This window comes from Dryobates pubescens, chromosome 1, assembly GCF_014839835.1.
Source record: "Dryobates pubescens isolate bDryPub1 chromosome 1, bDryPub1.pri, whole genome shotgun sequence".
Taxonomy (NCBI): Eukaryota; Metazoa; Chordata; class Aves; order Piciformes; family Picidae; genus Dryobates; species Dryobates pubescens.
The window spans coordinates 26,308,442-26,326,950 of NC_071612.1; the positions used below are offsets into that span (position 1 = coordinate 26,308,442).

Sequence of the window (18,509 nt, forward strand, 5' to 3'; positions counted from 1 at the left end):
AGAGGAGGACTGCAGAATCCAGCACAGGTCACAGAGGAATGCATCCAGATGGGTCTGGAAAGTCTCCAGAGAAGGAGACTCCACAACCTCTCTGTGGAGCCTGTTCCAGTGCTCTGGGACCCTCACAGTGAAGAAATTCTCCCTTGTGTTGAGGTGGAACCTTCTGTGGTGCAGCTTACATCCATTGCTCCTTGTCCTATCACAGGGAGCAAGTGAGCAGAGTCTGTCCCCCTCTTTCTCAGATATTTATTAACATGTATTAAATCCCCTCTCAGTCTTCTCTTTTCCTGACTAAAAGGCCCCAGATCCCTCAGCCTCTCCTCATAAGGCACGTGCTCCAGTCCCCTAATCATCCTCATAGCCCTAAATTGAAATCAGTGTAGCAAAAAAAAAAAAGACCACAAAGGAGTTTCCTTTTGTCTTGTTGCAGGTACCTGAATTATTTTGCTACGAAGTCAAGTCCCACCGGGGTGATCCTGGATCTCTGGGAAGCCCAGAATTTCCCTGATGGCAACCTGAGCATGCTGGCGGCGGTCCTTGAGGAAATGGGGAGGCACGAGACCATCGTCTCTTTGGCAGCAGAAGGAAGTTATTGATGCAGCCTTGGCCTGACCAGGAAGGACAGACACAGGGAGCAGTCGTGCCCTCTGACCGCAGACCAGAAGCGAAACGGAAACCCAGACCCACGAGCTACACCGGAGACGGTTCGGAGAAGAAAGCAAACCCACAAAGGAAAGGAGAAACCCCCACCCCCAGCCCCGACCCTCACACACGCTCTCCTCGTGCAGCACCACAGGATCTGAAAGAAACCATGCAAAGTTGTACCTGGGAAAAAAGCTAAACCAACCCTAACGTCCCTTCCTCGCGGCTCGGCTGTACGCTGCTCGGTACAGGATTTTACAGTTTCCTAGGAAACGCTTTTTATTGCTATCCAGATATATGGATGAACTTTCTTAACAATCCCAGTTTCTATGGATGTTGTTTACATCAAATTCTGGACAGGGGTAAGGAGGCTGTCCATGGCCCTTTGTATGATTTTTGTTTGCTTGTTTGTTCAAAGCCATTCTAGACAAAGCTATGGACAGCTGGTTGTGGCTAGTTCAGGCTACTGGTTTCTGGCGAATGCAGAGTTTGGGCTACGGTTGTGTACAGCGGTTGTCTCCCAGTGATCCTCCTGACATTGTTCTGTTTCCTAGACTCCCTTGTAAAAAAAAACAAACCACAAAAACCCACAAAAACACAAAAATAGAACCCAAGGAAATCAGAGTTTAAGAGGTGTGCACCTGGAAAGCATCTACTCAGGCGCTAAGCAGGAAGGCACAGAACGTTCCCTCCCTTCCCCCATCGAGTCCCACTGAGCCTGTGTGGGGAATAGCTGTAGGACAGTGGGGAACATAGGATCACAGTTAAGTCTCAATTCACAGCCTAGTAAGGGCATCCTTTCCACCCCCATGAGAAATGGGGGAGCTGGACATGCAATTCAGAGTGGTTAGAGGAGAGGGGAAAACAAGAGACAGAGAAAACAATTAAAAAGAGATACAACAGAAAACAATTAAAAAGAGAGACAACAGAAAACAACTGAAAGGAAGAGAAGTTGCATAATAATTATTTACTAATTATTTACTATTTAGTGCAAGGATGATGATGATGGTGATGGTGATGATACTTTATTTCTAATTTTGTCAGCAGCAGAATGAATCCTTCCTGGTTTTATGGAACCTGTTGTCCCCTTCCCCTTCCGAGACATGTCCCTCTAGATGCTGTCTGTCTTTCCCTTCTCCAGACATTGCACTCTTCCTCCAAAGCCCTCTGCTAGCCCCACTGTGTTGCTCACCTCTTGTTAGGGTTGCTGTGCTTCATAGAATCATAGAATTGTTAGGGTTGGAAGGGACCTCAAGGATCAGCCAGTTCCAACCCCCCTGCCATGGGCAGGGACACCTCACACTACAGCAGGTTGCTCACAGCCACATCCAGCCTGGCTGCAAAAACCTCCAGGGATGAGGCTTCCATCACCTCCCTGGGCAACCTCTTCCAGATGCAAAGGTGGAGCAAACTAGTGATGCTCTGCTGAAGTCACTGCTCTGCACCCCCAGAGGATCCCCTCCCCAAGATGTGTTGCACCTCCTTGGAGTCTCCAGTTTGCAATCCTGTCCTGAGGTGGCTATGAACCAGTGACAGCCTCCCAGTTCAAATACATGGAGACCAGAAGCAAGCATCTGGAGGCACTGACATTAACCACCTGAGCTGTGCATCCAAAGTGGGCCTCCCACATATCTTGCTTTGCTTTGAAGTTGTGTGGGAGCCCGTAGTTGCCATTAGCTTCCCATGCAGCTGCAGGTACTCTTACTGAAACCCAGCACTGGCAGTGCTACTGGGAGTCCTCTGATGGGTCATTTTGGGGTGGGTGATTCTGGGGTGAGTAATTTCTGTCATTTCTGGGCAAGATCAGCAGATCTCCACTGACACCTGAGGCTTGCTGCAGACAGGGAAGGCTCTGTGGCACGGGCTGGTGTAGGGTGATGCAACACTGAAGTCAAAATCCTGTGTGCTGCAGTTTCCTGCCTTCACTGAGCTCCCTCCACTGCCACTGCTTGGGCAGGATGGTGTAGATCCCTGCTGGCTGAGCAGTGGGACATTTGTCCTTCTCAGCTACTTCCCTCTTGGCCATCACAGGTGAAATGGGAAGTTGGCAGAAGAACCAAACTCTTCTTCTGTCAGATGACCTTGCAATCATGGTATTTTTTTCTGCTTAGTGAAAAGTCTGACTCTTTGCTACATGCCAGTGCATAGAATCACAGCAGTTTTGCTGCCAAGCTTCTCTGTCTTCTGATGCTGGTGCAAAAGAGGCTTTCTTCCCCAGCCCTTCCACTCCAGGTCACCTGGCTTCAGTGCACACATGCCTGCATGTGCCCACTCCGTGTGCTGCCAGAGACCTGAACTGGTTTCTTTTCTGTGGTGTTTTCAGGTTTGTTTTTCCCCAGGGCTTTCCAGATTGTGCCTTCAAAGGTAACTTTGAAAAAATGTCACTGGGCAAAATGAAAGCAAAAATTTCAGCTGCCCTTTTCCCCCATTTTCCCCATATAGGCTTGGAACTTTGTTGTGGTTTTGAATTTCTCAGCTCCCAGACACCAGCAGGATTTGGACTGACTGACTGCTGGGGAGTGCCACAAGTGCTCCTCTCCTTCCCTGACAGAGGCAACCAGGAAGTTTGGAAAGCAGCATTTCAATCAGAGGCCAGTGGACAGACGTTCCAACTTTCAACATCTGTCTGCATTTTGCCTGTGTAAGCCTCACCTTGTGTTAATGTGGAGATGCTAAGGACATCTTTTCAACACCCAACCTTATCTTTTTTTTCACCTTGGCCATCTGATGTCATAGAATCACAGAACTGTCAGGGTTGGAAGGGACCTCAAGGATCAGCCCCCTGCCATGGCCAGGGACACCTCACACTACAGCAGGTTGCTCACAGCCACATCCAGCCTGGCTGCAAACACCTCCAGGCATGAGGCTGCCACCACCTCCCTGGGCAGCCTGTGCCAGTGTCTCACCACCCTCATAGGGAAGAACTTCTTCCTCACATCCAATGTGAATCTACCCATTTCTGGTTTTGCTCCATTCCCCCCAGTCCTATCACTCCCTGACACCCTCAAAAGTCCCTCCCCAGATTTCTTGTAGCCCCCTTCAGATACTGGAAGGCCACAATGAGATCTCCTTGGAGCCTTCTCTTCTCCAGACTGAGCAGCCCCAACTCTCTCAGTCTGTCTCCATAGCAGAGCAGCTCCAGCCCTCTGCTCCTCCTCGTGGCCCTTCTCTGGACACCTTCCAGCACCTCCAGATCCTTCCTGTACTAGGGGCTCCAGAGCTGGACACAGTGCTCCAGGTGGGGTCTCACCAGAGTAGAATAGAGGGGGAGAATCACCTCCCTCAACCTGCTGGCTGTGCTTCTCTATGTTGCCCACTGCAGTGAGAACAGAAATCTTGCTTTCAGCTTCATGAGGTTTTGATAGGGGCTGTCAGCTCTGCCCTTTCCCTACATTTTTAACTCACCTTAGAGCTCTAAAATGTCTCTTAAATGCTACATCTCAGTTTTTCTCCCTCTTGTACCATCTTTAGGTGTAACCAGTTGCATTCAGTTGGTGATTTTTCATCCTTGCTACTTGTCCTTCCTGCATCACTTCTCTTCTAAGGCAGGTGCATGAGCTGAAGTGTCCTTTGGCCCCTTCCCTCTTCAGCTTGGTCTTTGTTAGGTTGCCCCAGCTGCTGGGGTACTGGTACTGGTACTCCTTGCTCTCAGCTTTTCTAGGTGGGCAGCACATGCCCCCATCTCACTCATGGCTTGCCAGAGAACATCTCATAGCTACCTGTATCGCTTTTGTCAGCTCTCTGAGGGGCATCCACAGAGAGGGACGGAGGTCAAGAGCATTCTTGCTGGTCAGGGCAGTGCCATCACTGTTGCTGGGAGTCGGATCTGCTTTTCTTCCAGCCCATCTGCTCAAAAACTTTCCCTCACCAGCTGCAATCACAGGCTGGATGGTTTCTTCACGCTCCTGCTGCACCTGTCTCAGTCGTGACAGGGCTAGGGAGAAGCAGGAACTGCCAGGGAGGTGGAAATTTCTTCCAGAGAGCCACACCTCATCCCAGCCGCTCCACGCTCATGCTTTGCCACTGCTGCCAGGGGCAGCTCCCACCTCACCTGGCTCGCCCACTGCATTTATTTACTCTTTTTTTTTTAACTTTATTTTTGGCCGTTTTGTCTGAGGGTCCAGCAGTGACAGGGCATGCGGCTGGCTAGAGGCATCCCCATCCTGCTGCCCAGAAGAAGTGTGGTTGGCAGCAAGGGCTGCCAGCGCCGCCGGTTCGATTTCGGTGGGCGAAAAGCCCGCGGCGCTCCCTTCGCCTCGGCCGGCGTGGGCACAGCGCCACCTGGTGGGGCCAGGCCGTGCCTCCAACCTGTCGCCGCCGCCGCTGCGAGCAACAGCGCTCGGCAAGAGGCTTTCCCGTGGCGAGGGGGCAGCGAGAGGCAAATAAGTTTGGCAGACAGAGGCGACTTTTAAAAGTTACTGCTACGGTTTGTGTCAGGTAAACACATCTGCTTTGGAAAAATAAAATGTAAAAATTGAAATTAAAAAAAAAAAAAAAAAAGAAGAAAAGAAAAAGGAAAAAAACCAAGAAAAAGGGAAAAGAAGAAAAGGAAAAGAAAAAGGAATAAAAGAAAAAGGGGAAAACGAGAAAAAGGGGAAAGAGAAAGGAAAAAGAAAAAGGAAAAAATACAAGGGAAAAACAAGAAAAAGGGGAAAGGAAAAAGAAAAAGGAAAAAGAAAAAGAAAAAAAAGGGAAAAACAAGAAAAAGGGAAAAGAAAAAAGAAAAAGAAAAAGAAAAAAGAGGGAAAAACAAGAAAAAGGGAAAAGAAAAAGGAAAAAGAAAAAGGGAAAAAAAGGGAAAAAACAAGAAAAAGGGAAAAAAAGAAAAAGGAAAAGAAAAAGAAAAAAGGAAAAACAAGAAAAAGGGAAAAGAAAAAAGAAAAAGGAAAAAATAAAAGGGAAAAAAAGGAAAAAGAAAAAGGAAAAAAGTGGAAAAAAGTAAAAAAATAAAAAAGAGAAAAAGGTGAAAAAGGTGGAAAAAAAAAGGAAAACGAAAAAAAGGAAAAAAAAGTGGAAAAAAGGAGAAAAAGGTTAAAAAAAAAAAGAAAATGGAAAAAAAGAAAAAGAAAAAAAAAAAGAAAAAGGAAAACCAAACCCAATCCAAGAAAAAGGCTGCAGGCTTCTTACCCTCCAGGTATTACTGCTTTTATCCTTTTAGTCGTCACCTTTGGCTCAGTGCTGTAGCAGTCTTGCTGCTCCCCACATCATCTCACTCCATTCCATGTTGATTGCTAGCACTATAAAGAATATATCTTATATATTATATGAAATATATAGAAACTATTTACTGACTTCAAGGGGGGGGAAATCTACCAACCAACTTTACTTTTCGAGTAAGCAACGCCATCAGAGGCAGCCAGTCCCTTTTCACCCAGTTTGTTTTGGTTGGTTGGGGTTTGGGGTGGGGTTTTTTTGGCGTTCAGTTCTTTTTGTGTTCTTCTCAAGGTGGCTGTCAGCGTAGAGGCTGAGCTTGGGGTGTCCCCCAAATGTTCTGCTCTCAGCTGAGCTCACAAACCTGTGCAAAAGCTGAGCGAAAGTTACGAAGCAGTCAGGTTTTGCTTCCATGAGTGGTGGTTTGTAATCACCTCCCCTCCTCCCCCAGAATGAAAATTACCAGGCTAGCTCAGTGGAAGCAAATCAAGCAAAGCAAAACTCTGATCTATAAACATGAAATGCCACTCGTGTGTACAAAATAGACAATATTTACATGGATTTACAAGGTATAAACACAAACACACACACCCCCCAGACAAAACCAGGGGTTCTACTGATAGCTTCCCCCTCTTCCCACAGGACAAGGAAGAAAAAGGAGTCAAAAAACCCCACAAGAAAGAGAGGAGAAAAGCAGAGAGTAGCTTGTTAGTATTGAGCCACAACACAGAAACACAGCTAAGGTCAGCAACAGCCAAGGAAAAGCTACCAGCTAGCAGCTGCTAGAGTAAAGAAGCGGCAAAGAGCAGGAGTTAGTTTATACAACTAACTTTATGTTAGTCATCAGACCAAGGAGATGATTGTTTAGAGCTTGTCATTATTTTTCCCTTTTACATCCATTGCTAATTTATTCACATTCCACCCCCTGCCTACTCAAGCTGCGGAAAACTTCCCCAGGCATCAGCCTTGAAACCTGCCACAAGATGGGAGACCAAACCTCTCTTTCTCTCCTTCTCCTAACGCTGGCAGAAATGCAGACACTCATGAGACATGTTGGAGCTTGGGATGCCACAGAGCACACATGTCTGTTCCTTGGGTTTCTTGCTATTTCTGGTGCTTACATACAGAATAAATGTATTTACAACTCCCTGAAGCCCATCATTGTGGACAGTGTCCTTATGTCTTGCATTGCTACCTACAATGGGATGCTTTTTGCTTCTTTTCTTCTTATTTGGGGGTGGGGTGTGGGGGATGGGGGAGGTGGGATTATGGAGAAAGGGATGGGGGGTGTGGGGGCCTTAGTCCATTGTATGCTCTAGCCAAGTAGTGACCACAGCTCTGAGCTGAGATTATGATTTATGTTGTTTGGGTTTGGGTTTTTTTTCCTCTTTCATTTGGTTTATGTTTGGTTTAAACACCACCAACAAAAAAAAACCAACCTTGTGTCCAGGGCATTTTGCAAACTATCTCTCTGAGAAGTCTGTTCAGGTATTACTCTGGCTCTCATCTGGCCATGAAGTAGCTAATTGTTTGCAGGCTGGCAGTGCGAAGATGAGGGTGGATTATGTCTGAAACCAAACCTTCGGCCCTCTCCCATGGGGGCTCCGATGAGGCATTGACTTCATTGACACCACCACAACCCATATCTAGCGTGCGTGTGAAACCTTGAGCTGCACTGCAGAATTCTAGATGCTGAAGCTTGTAACTCATCCCTCCTTTGAAGCAGGAATTTAGCAGAAAGGCAGAGGGGTGGAGGGTTATACATACTGACAGAGAAAAGAAAATAACTGACACCTACTGCCAGAGGCCTTTAGCTCTGATGTTAACTGTGGCTGGTCTCTTCTGAACAACTTTTGCTTGGGAAGGTGAAGGTCAAAACTCAGTGCTGTACCACCACTGCAAGGTCAGATAGGCAGTACACTGAGAGCCAACAGACTAAAAACTGGCAAGGGACTGGAGCTGGACTTGAACCAAGGCCACAGAAGTGATCCCTCAAGCTTGGTAGGTCAAGCTCCTTGTCTGAGATAGCAGCATTTAGTCTATTTACTTATTTGTCCTTTAAGCTTGACACCTGCTCCCTGAAATCTGACAATCCCTTTATCTGAAAGTCTTTAATAAGCTCTGCCTGGACAAAAAGGCGGCAGTGATAACCCAGAGTTCCCACAGACCTCTGCCTCACATTCTCTGTGATGCTGGTTAAATGCATTTCATAGCTTAGGCTCAGTCTCTTCAACTGCTTATGAAGGTTAATTGCTGTGTGTGCTGCATCCTGGGCCTGCCCTTTCTCCCAAAGCATCCCAGGCCATGGCATGCAGGTAACTTACGGATGCCTGTGAAGAAATGGGATGCAATCAGGCAGCTGCAGCAGTGAGGTGGGCCCTCTGGTTCTGGCAGTCTGGTCTCCAGCTGCTGGCTTAGAGCTTGCAGGTGGGACACTAGCCCTTAGATAAGAAAAGTTTGCATGAGCCTGAGAGCTTCTCTGGCTGCTGCCAGCTGGCTGTTGCTACAGCTTCTCTGTTACTAAATTGGAATGGAAGCAAAAAGCAAAATCAGTCTGAAAACTAAACAAAACAAGGAAGCAAGAGGAGCAAAGCACTCTTCTCCCAGAGATCTTGCAAGGCACCTTGCTTGACCACCCCACCCCACCCCTGAGCTGTAAGCTGATGACCTGCTGGGAAGTAGGGTGCAGAACACAGCTGGGACAGAAGGGAGTGCAACACAGTTTGGGCACATCTGTGTGCTAGGCTCTTTTGCTAACACAGGTTCTACCTTGTCAGTGTTGAAAAGCCTGGTCAGTGTTACCTTTCCAGAGCCCAGAAGGAGGGCCCATAAGACGTGAAACATCTGTGTGACCTGGGCTGAGGGGATGCACCATGTTTCTCCCTCCCTTTCCTTCGCTCCCTTTCCCGTGCCTCAGCTCTACCAGCATTCATGGGATTTGTTTTCTCTACTATTCAGCTCTGGAGAAGTGTTTTGGTTTTGATTTCCCTATTGCTGTATCTTCTATGCAACTCCTTTTCTAAAGATTGACTGAGTGCTAGCCATTGCATTATTTGTATTGCTGTACAGTGGAGGTGTGGTTTACTAGTTATGAGTGTGCCTCTTAACCCTCCCTCCCCCCCCCCCCTTTTTTTCACCTTCTCTCTGTTTGTAAATGCCTGCATTTATTCTGTCAGCCTGACATGTACAAAGTGTAAGAAAGAATTTTTAAACAGGTAATAAATTATATTTATAAGCAACTGGAAAAAAAGCCAGCATTCTCTTGTGGTCAGTTGTTCAGTGCCTGGCAGCTTGGGACACGGGGAGTTTGCCTGGGAGATCTTCTGGGAAGAAAACAATAGCATTATCTGCTTCCCAGTTCAGGAGGGACAGGGATCTGCTGGAGAGAGTCCAAGGGAGGGCTACAAGGATGCTGAAGGCACTGCCTGGGCAGGAGAGGCTGAGAGCCCTGGGGCTGTGCAGTCTGGAGAGGAGAAGACTGAGAGGGATCTGATCAATGGCTCTCAATAGCTGAGGGCTGGGGGTCAGGAGGGAGGGGACAGGCTCTGCCCAGCTGCACCCTGGGATAGGACAAGGGGCAATGGATATAAACCCCAGCACAGGAGGTTCCACCTCAACATGAGGAGGAACTTCTTCCCTGTGAGGGTCACAGAGCACTGGGAGAGGATGCCCAGAGAGGTTGTGGAGTCTCCTCTGGAGACTTTCCAGACCATCTGGATGCATTCCTCTGTGACCTGTGCTGGATTCTATGGTCCTGCTCTGGCTGGGGGGGGGTGGGGGGCGGGCAGGGGTGTTGCATTAGAAGATCTCTGCAGGTCCCTGGAGGTGTTCAAGAAGGGATTGGACATGGTACTTGGTCATGAGGTCTGTGGAGACAGGTTGGATTCGATGATCCTCGAGGTCTCTTCCAACCTTACTGATACTGTGATGCTGTGATATTACGCAGCCTCAATGGCGCCTCTATAGAGCCCTATGGAGCCTCTATAGAGCCCTATGGAGCTCTATGGATTCTCTGTAGAGCCCTATGGAAGCACTAGAGTGCTGTGGAGCCTTATGGAGCCTCTATAGTGCACTATGGAGCCTATATGAAGCCACTATAGAGCCTCTATGCAGCCCCATGGAACTTCTATAGAGCCCTATGGAGCCTATATTGAACCTCTCCGGATCTCTGTGGAGCCTATACTGCCCTAAGGATCCTATAGAGCCCTATGTAGCCTATAGATCCCTATGGATCCAATAGTGACCAATGGAGCATACAGAGCCCTATGGAGTCTATAGAGCCCTATGGAGCCTATAGAGCCTGATGGAGTTATATGGAGCTGTAAAGAAGCATATGGACTCCCATGGTGCCTATACACCCCTATGGAGCCCTATAGAGCCTGAAGAGCCCTATTGAGCCCTATGGAGCCCTATAAAGCTCTATGGAGCCTATAGAGGCCTATGGCACCCACTGGAGGCTTATGGAGCCTATGCAGCCCTATGGACCCTACAGACCCCTATGGAAAAAATCCTGGAAAAACAGGATTCTTCAGAGCCCTACAGAGCCCTGTGGAGCTCTATAGAGTCTAATGAGCCATATGGAGCCTATGGATCCCTATGGCACCTTCTGGAGCCCTCTGGAGCCTACAGAGCCCTGTGGAGACCTCTGAAGGCTATAGATGTCTACAGAGCCCTATGGGAGGTGCTCAAGAGGGGACTGGACGTGGCACTTGGTGCCATGGTTTTGTCATGAGGTCTGTGGTGATGGGTTGGACTTGATGATCTTTGAGGTCTCTTCCAGCCCTGGCAATTCTGTGATTCCTATAGAGTCTTACAGAACCTAAAGAGCCCAATAGAGCCTTAGGGAGCTTATAGAACCCTATCAATCCTATAGAACCCTATGCAGCCTATAGAGCCCAATGGAACATATAGATCCCTGTGGAGCCTATAGAGCTTTATGGAGGCCTATATGATCCCTATGGAGTCACATGGAGCCCTATAGAGGCCTATGATCTTCAGAGGTGCCTTTCCACCCTAACATCCTGTGATCCTGTGCATCCAACCCCCCCTGCCAGAGCAGGACTGTAGAATTTAGCGCAGGTCGCACATGAATGCATCCAGAAGGGTCTTGAAAGTGTCCAGAGAAGGGGACTCCACAAGCTCTCTGGGGAGGTGTGACATGGGCACTACTTTTTTATGCCACTGGTAATATAAAGCAACATCTTACTGTTTGTTTGCTCAGAGAAAAAAAACCACCACCAACAAATCTTACCAAAATAAATCAACAAATAAATGAAGTGAGGCACCGTCAAAGTAATCCAGCCAGGGAAATGCAGCCCAAAGGTGCAGCTTTTCAAGTAGATGAAAGGCAAATAGAATAAAAAGCAATCTCACAGGATGATGGAAATAATTTTATTGGGGGGAAGGGGGAGGCGGGGGGCAGGGGAGTGTGTGGGGAACGCTAAAGCAACCATACACAATCTGAACAAATACAACACAGCACAGTTTGTGCCACAGGCTTTCTAATTACAGTATTTACAGGTTTAATAAGGCACTGGTTCTCAAAAAAGAACAAAATATAGTTTCTTAGTCTGTACACTCGTCAACCTTTTCTTTAATAGAAATAACTTTGTGTCAAGAGAAAGGACAGCAGGTTCTAGATGGTATCTCTTCTTTTTGTTGTGGGTTTTTTTTTCCCCTTCTTCTTTCACCTACCTATGCCATCTTATCTGTGCCAGCAAGTCACTAAACTAATCTTCCTTCAGTGAATTTACATGTGGAAACTACAGTCCCAGCCCTGCAGGTGCTTTAAGCCACGGTTATCTTCACCACGGGATTCCAAACCCTCATCAAGTGTGCACCGTGAAACTGCCAAAATCTGGAAGCGACAAAACAAAACCCAAATGTAAAATCTGGGAGTGACAGCAAAAGGCCAGGCCTGGCAAAAAAACACCCCCAACCCAAAATGTAAAGTCTGCAAGTGATGAAACAAAGAACCCCACTGTAAAATCTGGAAGTGATGGCAAAAGGCCAGGCCTGGCAAAACCAAACCCATCCTCCAAATGTACTGACCTGTGGTCATTGTATGGACTTGCAGCCATAGCAATTCCATGCTGAGCCTTGCAGAAAGTCAGCTACGCTGTTGGCAACTCAAATGTCACTGGGCAAAGGACCTGATCAGAGGACTGGAGCACCTCTCCTGTGAGGACAGATTGAAGGAGTTGGGGCTGTTCAGTCTGGAGAAGAGAAGGCTCTGAGGTGGCCTTCCAGTATCTGAAGGGGGCTGCAAGAAGGCTGGGGAGGGACTGCTCCGGATATCAGATAGTGATAGGACTAGGGGGAATGGAATGAAGCTGGAGGTGGGGAGATTCAGGCTGGAGGTGAGGAGGAAGTTCTTCCCCATGAGAGTGGTGAAGCCCTGGAATGGGTTGTCCAGGGAGGTGGTTGGGGTGCCGTCCCTGAAGGTGTTTAAGCCCAGGATGGATGGGGCTCTGGCCAGCCTGATCTAGTGTGGGGTGTCCCTGCCCATGGCAGGGGGGTTGGAACTAGATGATCCTTGTGGTCCCTTCCAACCCTGACTGATACTATGATACTACGATACTATGACCCCCACACCTGCCTTAGGCTGTTGTCTGGCCTTGACAATAGCATCAGTTACAGGGGGTAGGAGGTTGGAGGGCAAAATCTGGCTCTTTATTGAGTCTGGGAAGAAAACAGGCAGGCACTTGCAGTGCACCTGCAGAGCCTTTGCTTTCTCAGTGTGTCTCCTCCCATACACACAGACATTTGCTGATGTTCTTCTGTAAGCACCCCTGCTGTGATTTGTCACTCCTGCACTTTCATATACATAAATACAATGTTTCAGCTAGTGCTTTCTCATTTGTAATAGTTTACTCTTCATCCACGTACTGGAGTTATTTCCAGATCCCCAAACTAAACAGTTATTTATTTATCTATTTATTTATTTATATTTATATATATGTAAAAAAAACCACCTAAACTTGCAACATTTCACATACTTCATGTAACTTATCCACCTGTATCTTAGATCCCACTCTCTCGGACTGAAAAACAAATGTAACACTTGTTCAGAAAACCAGCCCCATGCCAAGGGCAGATGCCAGGGGGGATCCTGTGGGTCACAGCCACCAGCTAGCAGTGCCCTCTCCAAAGAGCTCTGGGGAGAGCCATGATAATTTAAAAAAACAAACCCAAACTCACCCTAGTTGAGGAAAGCAGACATGAGATGCACCTAAATGCAGCAGGGAAGAGGCTCCCCTGCTGCTCATCCCACAGGGAGCAGAGTCGGGATCAGCTGAGCCTGCCCCAACCACTGCCCAAGGCAGCTTCATCAGAGCGAAGAAACCCCAGCAGCTCCTCAGGGCTGTGCTGGTGTTCATGAAAGGGCATAAAGGCAACATGAGCAAGAGTAGAAGCCCCATGGCTCCATTCACACACAATAAAATGACAAGAGGCTGGGCTGAAGGGAGGTTGTAGACAGACAGATGTTGGTCTCTTCTCCCAGGCAGCCAGAACCAGAACAAGAGGACACAGTCTCAGGCTGTGCCAGGGGAGGTTTAGGTTGGAGGTGAGGAAGAAGTTCTATACAGAGAGAGTGATTGCCCATTGGAATGGGCTGCCTGGGGAGGTGGTGGAGTCGCCATGATTGGAGGTGTTCAGGAGACTTGATGGGGTGCTTGGTGCCATGGGTTAGTTGTTTGGGTGGTGTTGGATTGGTTGATGGGTTGGACGCGATGATCTTGAAGGTCTCTTCCAACCTGGTGTATTCTATGTATTCATTTTGGGCCACACACCTTCCAGCCAAGGCAGCCAAGGAGAGGCGCAAACTCCACACCCAGGCACACAGGCACGCAGCTTTGGAAGGACATGGGAGAGGGGCATTGCCCCTCCTGGGGCCAGGGTTCAGCACACTATTATTTCTCAGGGATTTTCCTTTGGTGTTGCTCAGGATTTTGGGGCCCAGGCAGGGAAGATGCACTGCAGCAAAAGCTCTCTCATCAACAAAAATTACACTTCTTAACACCTCTCAGCACGGAGGTCTTGAAGCTGTGTATTTTTTTTTTCTCTGTTAGCTTGAAAGCATCAAGTGGTGATTTTTTAATTGTTTTTTTTTTTCAACTAGAAATACCTTGAGGGAGCTGTGAAGCCAAACCCCAATTATATCTCTACCCTCTACAACTGAATCAGTTTTGTCCAAAAAGGAGGTAACGCTGAGGTAAAATCCAGCCCAGCAATTATTTCTGCTCTGAACCAGGCTTAGCATAATCAAAGCAGCATTTGTAAGGACTTAACATCCAGATGAAACTGAATGCCATCCAGTGACACAGGACACAGGCAGGAAAAGAGAAGAGACATTAAAAATAGAAGAAGGGTGAGGAAGGGTAAACCAGGAACTGCCATGCAGCTCGGCTTTGATAATCTGATGAGCAGAGAGCTTTGCAAAAGAAAGGCTGCACAGGGGATATTTCACCTCTCACTTCTTCTTCTGTTACATCACAGCAACTGCTGCAGCCCCAGGAAGGAGGAATGGGGGAAAGATGTTAAATACATTTCCCATTGCTCTTCTCCACTCAGAGCTCCTCTTGCTGGGAACCACAAGGTTCTGCAAGCCCAGTTGGGGGCTTCCAGAAGCACAGAGGCTGCTGGGAGGCCATGTGAAATAAGAAGGCAGATGAAGTCTGAGCTGAATTGTTCAGTTTGTGGTGCCTCTCACTACAGCCAGAGAAGCACTGCAGGGACCTGACCACTGCTGAACAGAGTGCTCAGCCCTCTCCACCCAAGCAAGACAAATGCTCCTTCCCTGTCAGCTTCCTACTGCAGCCAGGAGGCACTGTATCTTCTTACACTTAAAGATAAAATGATTGCTATCCCCAAAATGTGTTGGTTTTATCTTTTTTTTTCCCCAGGTTGTTTATTTTTCCTGAAGAAAGGGAACACAGATTTCCACCCGCCCCCCAGATGTGGTTGCAGATGGATACTTCACTTTTCCACAGATGAAAGAACAAGTTAATTTTTTCTCCCAAGCAGCTTCCTCTTACCCAGTGGTTGTGCATGTAGGTCACAGCAGCTCCAAACTCACCCACAGGTCCAGATGTGTATACCTCATTTCCACTCACAGAAGAAATACTTTATTTTGCAGTGAGGAGGAGAGAGGAAAAGAAACCAAACAGCCAAGAAAAGGAGGACACTCGTTTACCATCCTGGTACCATACCCATCAGGTTTCCTGGAAACATGAAGAGCTGTTTCAAACAAGCCACAATCAACCCCGGAGTCACTCAGCTCTCTGTTGACTTCCACAAAGCAGGACCTGCCATGGGATAAGCCACCCAGAGGGAAACTAACTGCCCTGTGCTAAGGATGGCAGGGATGTGACCAGGCTCCATCTCTGTGCTGTGAGAGCCACCTGCACATGCAGGGCAATGGAAAGTCACCTCCCCAGGCAGGTGGCTCTGAGACTGTTTTCACTGGAAGAGGTTGCCCAGGGAGGTGGTTGAGGCTCCTTCCCTGCAGATGCTCAAGGTGAGGCTCAATGAGGCCCTGGGCAACCTGATCTAGCCGGGGGTGTCCCTGCTGACTGCAGGGAGGTCAGACTGGGTGAGCTTTGGAGGGGCCTTCTGGCCTGGACCATTCTGTGAATCCTCTGAGTTGCACATTCCCACTCTCCCAGTCTTTAACTGCTTGGATGCAACAGCCTCTTTCTAAAGGAAGAAGTCACTTTGCTTGCAGATCCAGCACGGTTCCCTCCACGGTTTTGTTGGGGATTTTTGTTCTGTTGGTGTGTTGTTGTTTTTTAATGTAACAATATACATCTTTTTAAACTTTTAACCAAAAGTTTTTATTCTTTCTTTATTTTCTTTTCCTCCATAAAATTTAAAGCAATATCTTTTCTTTTTTTTTTTTTTTTGTGTGTGTCTTTTTTGTTCTTTTTCTTTTTAAACATCCAAAATAATAATAATAATAACAATAATAACAATAACAATAATAAAATAAGAAGTGGCTTTCATGGAAAGCAACATGCATCATCTTAACCCAGTTGCTGAAACTGTTCATTCCACCCACCCCCACCCCCGTGTAAACAAGAGCAGAGGAGCCTCTCCCCATCCTGCACCTCACAACTGAGCTGGGGGAAGGCTCCTCAGAAGCTGTCAAACCAACTTACAGCTGCTCTTAAGCATAACTGCATTCAAGCTAACTTGTTAACAAAGACTTTTGATACCTCCTCAGGTCTTCTGCCTGCACCACCAAGTCCGTTTCAAATAGGCCTCCAGGAGAGTCAGAGTTTAATGTCCTGCGACTCTGACATCTTGGCGAGCGTCTTCTTGACCCGCAGAGCTGTGAGACGGGAGGCAGGGTTCTGAGCCCAGCACTCCATCATCAGCTTCCCCATCTGCCTTAGGCACTGTGGAGAGAAATGGGGAAAGTCCCCACCTGGGTCAGTGCAGTTTGGCAGCAATGACCAAAAAACCCACCCCAAAACCCCAACAACAAAACAACAGTGTGGTGGGTTGAAATAACCCTCCGAAATAAAATGGCCAGAAGCAGCTCGGCTGGAAAGCAAATGAAGCTCTCTCTAGCAGCAGACTGCAGTCTGGAAATATGAAATGCAATGAGTATGTACAAAATGTACAGTATTTACATCTATTTACAATTTATGAACAGCACAAGAAGCCCCCTGGGCAAAACCAGAGGGCTACTAATAGCTTCCCCCTCCCTGCTCCATTCCCCCCACCTTATACAAGGTTAAAGTGAGAGAGAGAGAGAGAAAGAGCAAAGTGTAGCTTGTTAGTACTTAGCCACAACAAGAATGCAGCCAAGGCAGCCAAGCAAAAGCTACCAGCTAGTATCTGCTAGAGTGAGGAAGCCCAAAAGAGCAAGAGTTAGTCTGTACAACTAACTTTATGTTAGCAGACCAATGGGATTAGTTAGACCTTATCATTATTTTCCCTTTTGCACCCAATGGTAATTCATTTACATTCTACCCCTTTCTACTCAATCTGTGGAAAATTTTCCTAGGCATGAGCCTGAAACTGCCACAAAATCCCAAAGGGCCTTCAATAAGGGCAGTCAAAAAGAGAAAGAGAATGTTGCAGCCACTGTTCTGAGGGCAGCTGCTGGACGTGTGCAGAGTGCATGGCACTGCAGAATACTTTCTAGGAAGAGCAAAACAATCACATTCCATGTGTGCCAAGAACAACATCCTGACACGTTGGCACCCTGTGACTGGAACATGCTGTAGAAGCTACCTTGATGACACACTGGCAACTCTCACTGGAAGAATGCATTTAGCTTATGTATCTGGTTGGGGTATGTAGATTGAGTGATTGACAAGAAAGAGAATTCAAGCAGCTACTCTAAGCAATAGAACAGATTGTGGGGGTAAGGGCTGCTAAGGACTTCCTCTATTAGTTAGCTACTACTTCTGGCTAGGGCTTTGGTGTAGGGATGCTGCTAGGGATATGCTCAGGAATTCTGCTTCTGTTACCTGCTTCATCTGTTAAGGATACTCTACGGCTCTGTAATGCAATGGATTCTACAACACAGTAATAAAGGACTTCTGAGAGGACTTCTAAGATTCTCTGCCCTCTACATTTCTGGAATTCCATTGCTGGAGCAGCAATAGGGTTTGTACATTCATAAGCCAAAGGCCCCTGAATCAGGGAGATTGCAACAAGAGAACATCCTGGCTAGTATTGCTTTTCAACAGCAATAGAATAGCATAGAATAGAATAGAATAGCATAGCATAGCATAGCATAGCATAGCATAGCATAGCATAGCATAGCATAGCATAGCATAGCATAGCATAGAATAGCATAGAATAGCATAGAATAGAATAGAATAGAATAGCATAGCATAGAGTAGAGTAGACCAGACCTGGTTATCATCGCATCCAACCTACTATCCCACACCACCCAATCAACTAAACCATGGCACCAAGCACCCCATCAAGTCTCCTCCTAAACACCTCCAGTGATGGTGACTCCATCACCTCCCCAGGCAGCTCATTCCAATGGGCAATCACTCTCTCTGTGTAGAATTTCTTCCTAACCTCCCCTGGTGCAGCTTGAGACTGTGTCCTCTTGTTCTGGTGCTGGTTGCCTGGGAGAACAGACCAACCCTCACCTGGCTACAACTTCCCTTCACGTAATTGTAGAGAGCAAGAAGGTCTCCCCTGAGCCTCCTCTTCTCCAGGCTAAGCAACCCCAGCTCCCTCAGCCTCTCCTCACAGGGCTGTGCTCCAGACCCCTCCTCCCCACCTTTGTTGCCCTTCTCTGGACACCTTCAAGTGTCTCAATGTCCTTCTTAATCTCTCTTTCTGGGAAGAACTTTCTCCTCACCTCAAGCTTCAGCTTCCCCTGGCACAGCTTGAGACTGTGTCCTCTTGTTCTGGTGGTGGTTACCTGGGAGAAGAGACCAACCTCCGCCTCTCTGCCTCCCTTCAGGTAGTTGTAGAGAGCAATAAGGTCTCCTCCAGGTCTGCACATTCCAGTCATGGCAAACAATCTTTTAAGTTCTCATGAGCATCATCTAGACTTGGCCATATGCCCCACAAAAGCACTTCCCTTATTTAGAATCATAAGGACAGGAAGGGACCTCAAGGATCATCCAGTTCCAACCCCCCTGCCATGGGCAGGGACACCTCACACTACAGCAGGTTGCTCACAGCCACATCCAGCCTGGCTGCAAACACCTCCAGGGATGAGGCTTCCGCCGCCT

At 47.6% G+C, this 18,509-nt stretch overlaps 2 protein-coding genes across 3 annotated transcripts in view; one reads left to right on the plus strand and one right to left on the minus strand.

Annotated features, from left to right (window-relative positions):
• Positions 1 to 753, plus strand: part of UNC5C (unc-5 netrin receptor C) — a 316,234-nt gene extending 315,481 nt beyond the window's left edge. For both annotated transcript variants that reach the window (XM_054163105.1, XM_009902723.2), the window contains one exon: positions 431 to 753. In XM_054163105.1, coding sequence (XP_054019080.1) covers positions 431 to 596 — 166 coding nt within the window. In that variant the 3' untranslated portion in view covers positions 597 to 753. The remainder of the gene's footprint in view (positions 1 to 430) is intronic.
• Positions 754 to 15,890: 15,137 nt separating this feature from the next.
• Positions 15,891 to 18,509, minus strand: part of BMPR1B (bone morphogenetic protein receptor type 1B) — a 39,551-nt gene continuing 36,932 nt past the window's right edge. The window contains exon 10 of the mRNA XM_009902724.2: positions 15,891 to 16,193. Within this exon, the coding sequence (XP_009901026.2) occupies positions 16,068 to 16,193 (126 nt within the window). The 3' untranslated portion in view covers positions 15,891 to 16,067. The remainder of the gene's footprint in view (positions 16,194 to 18,509) is intronic.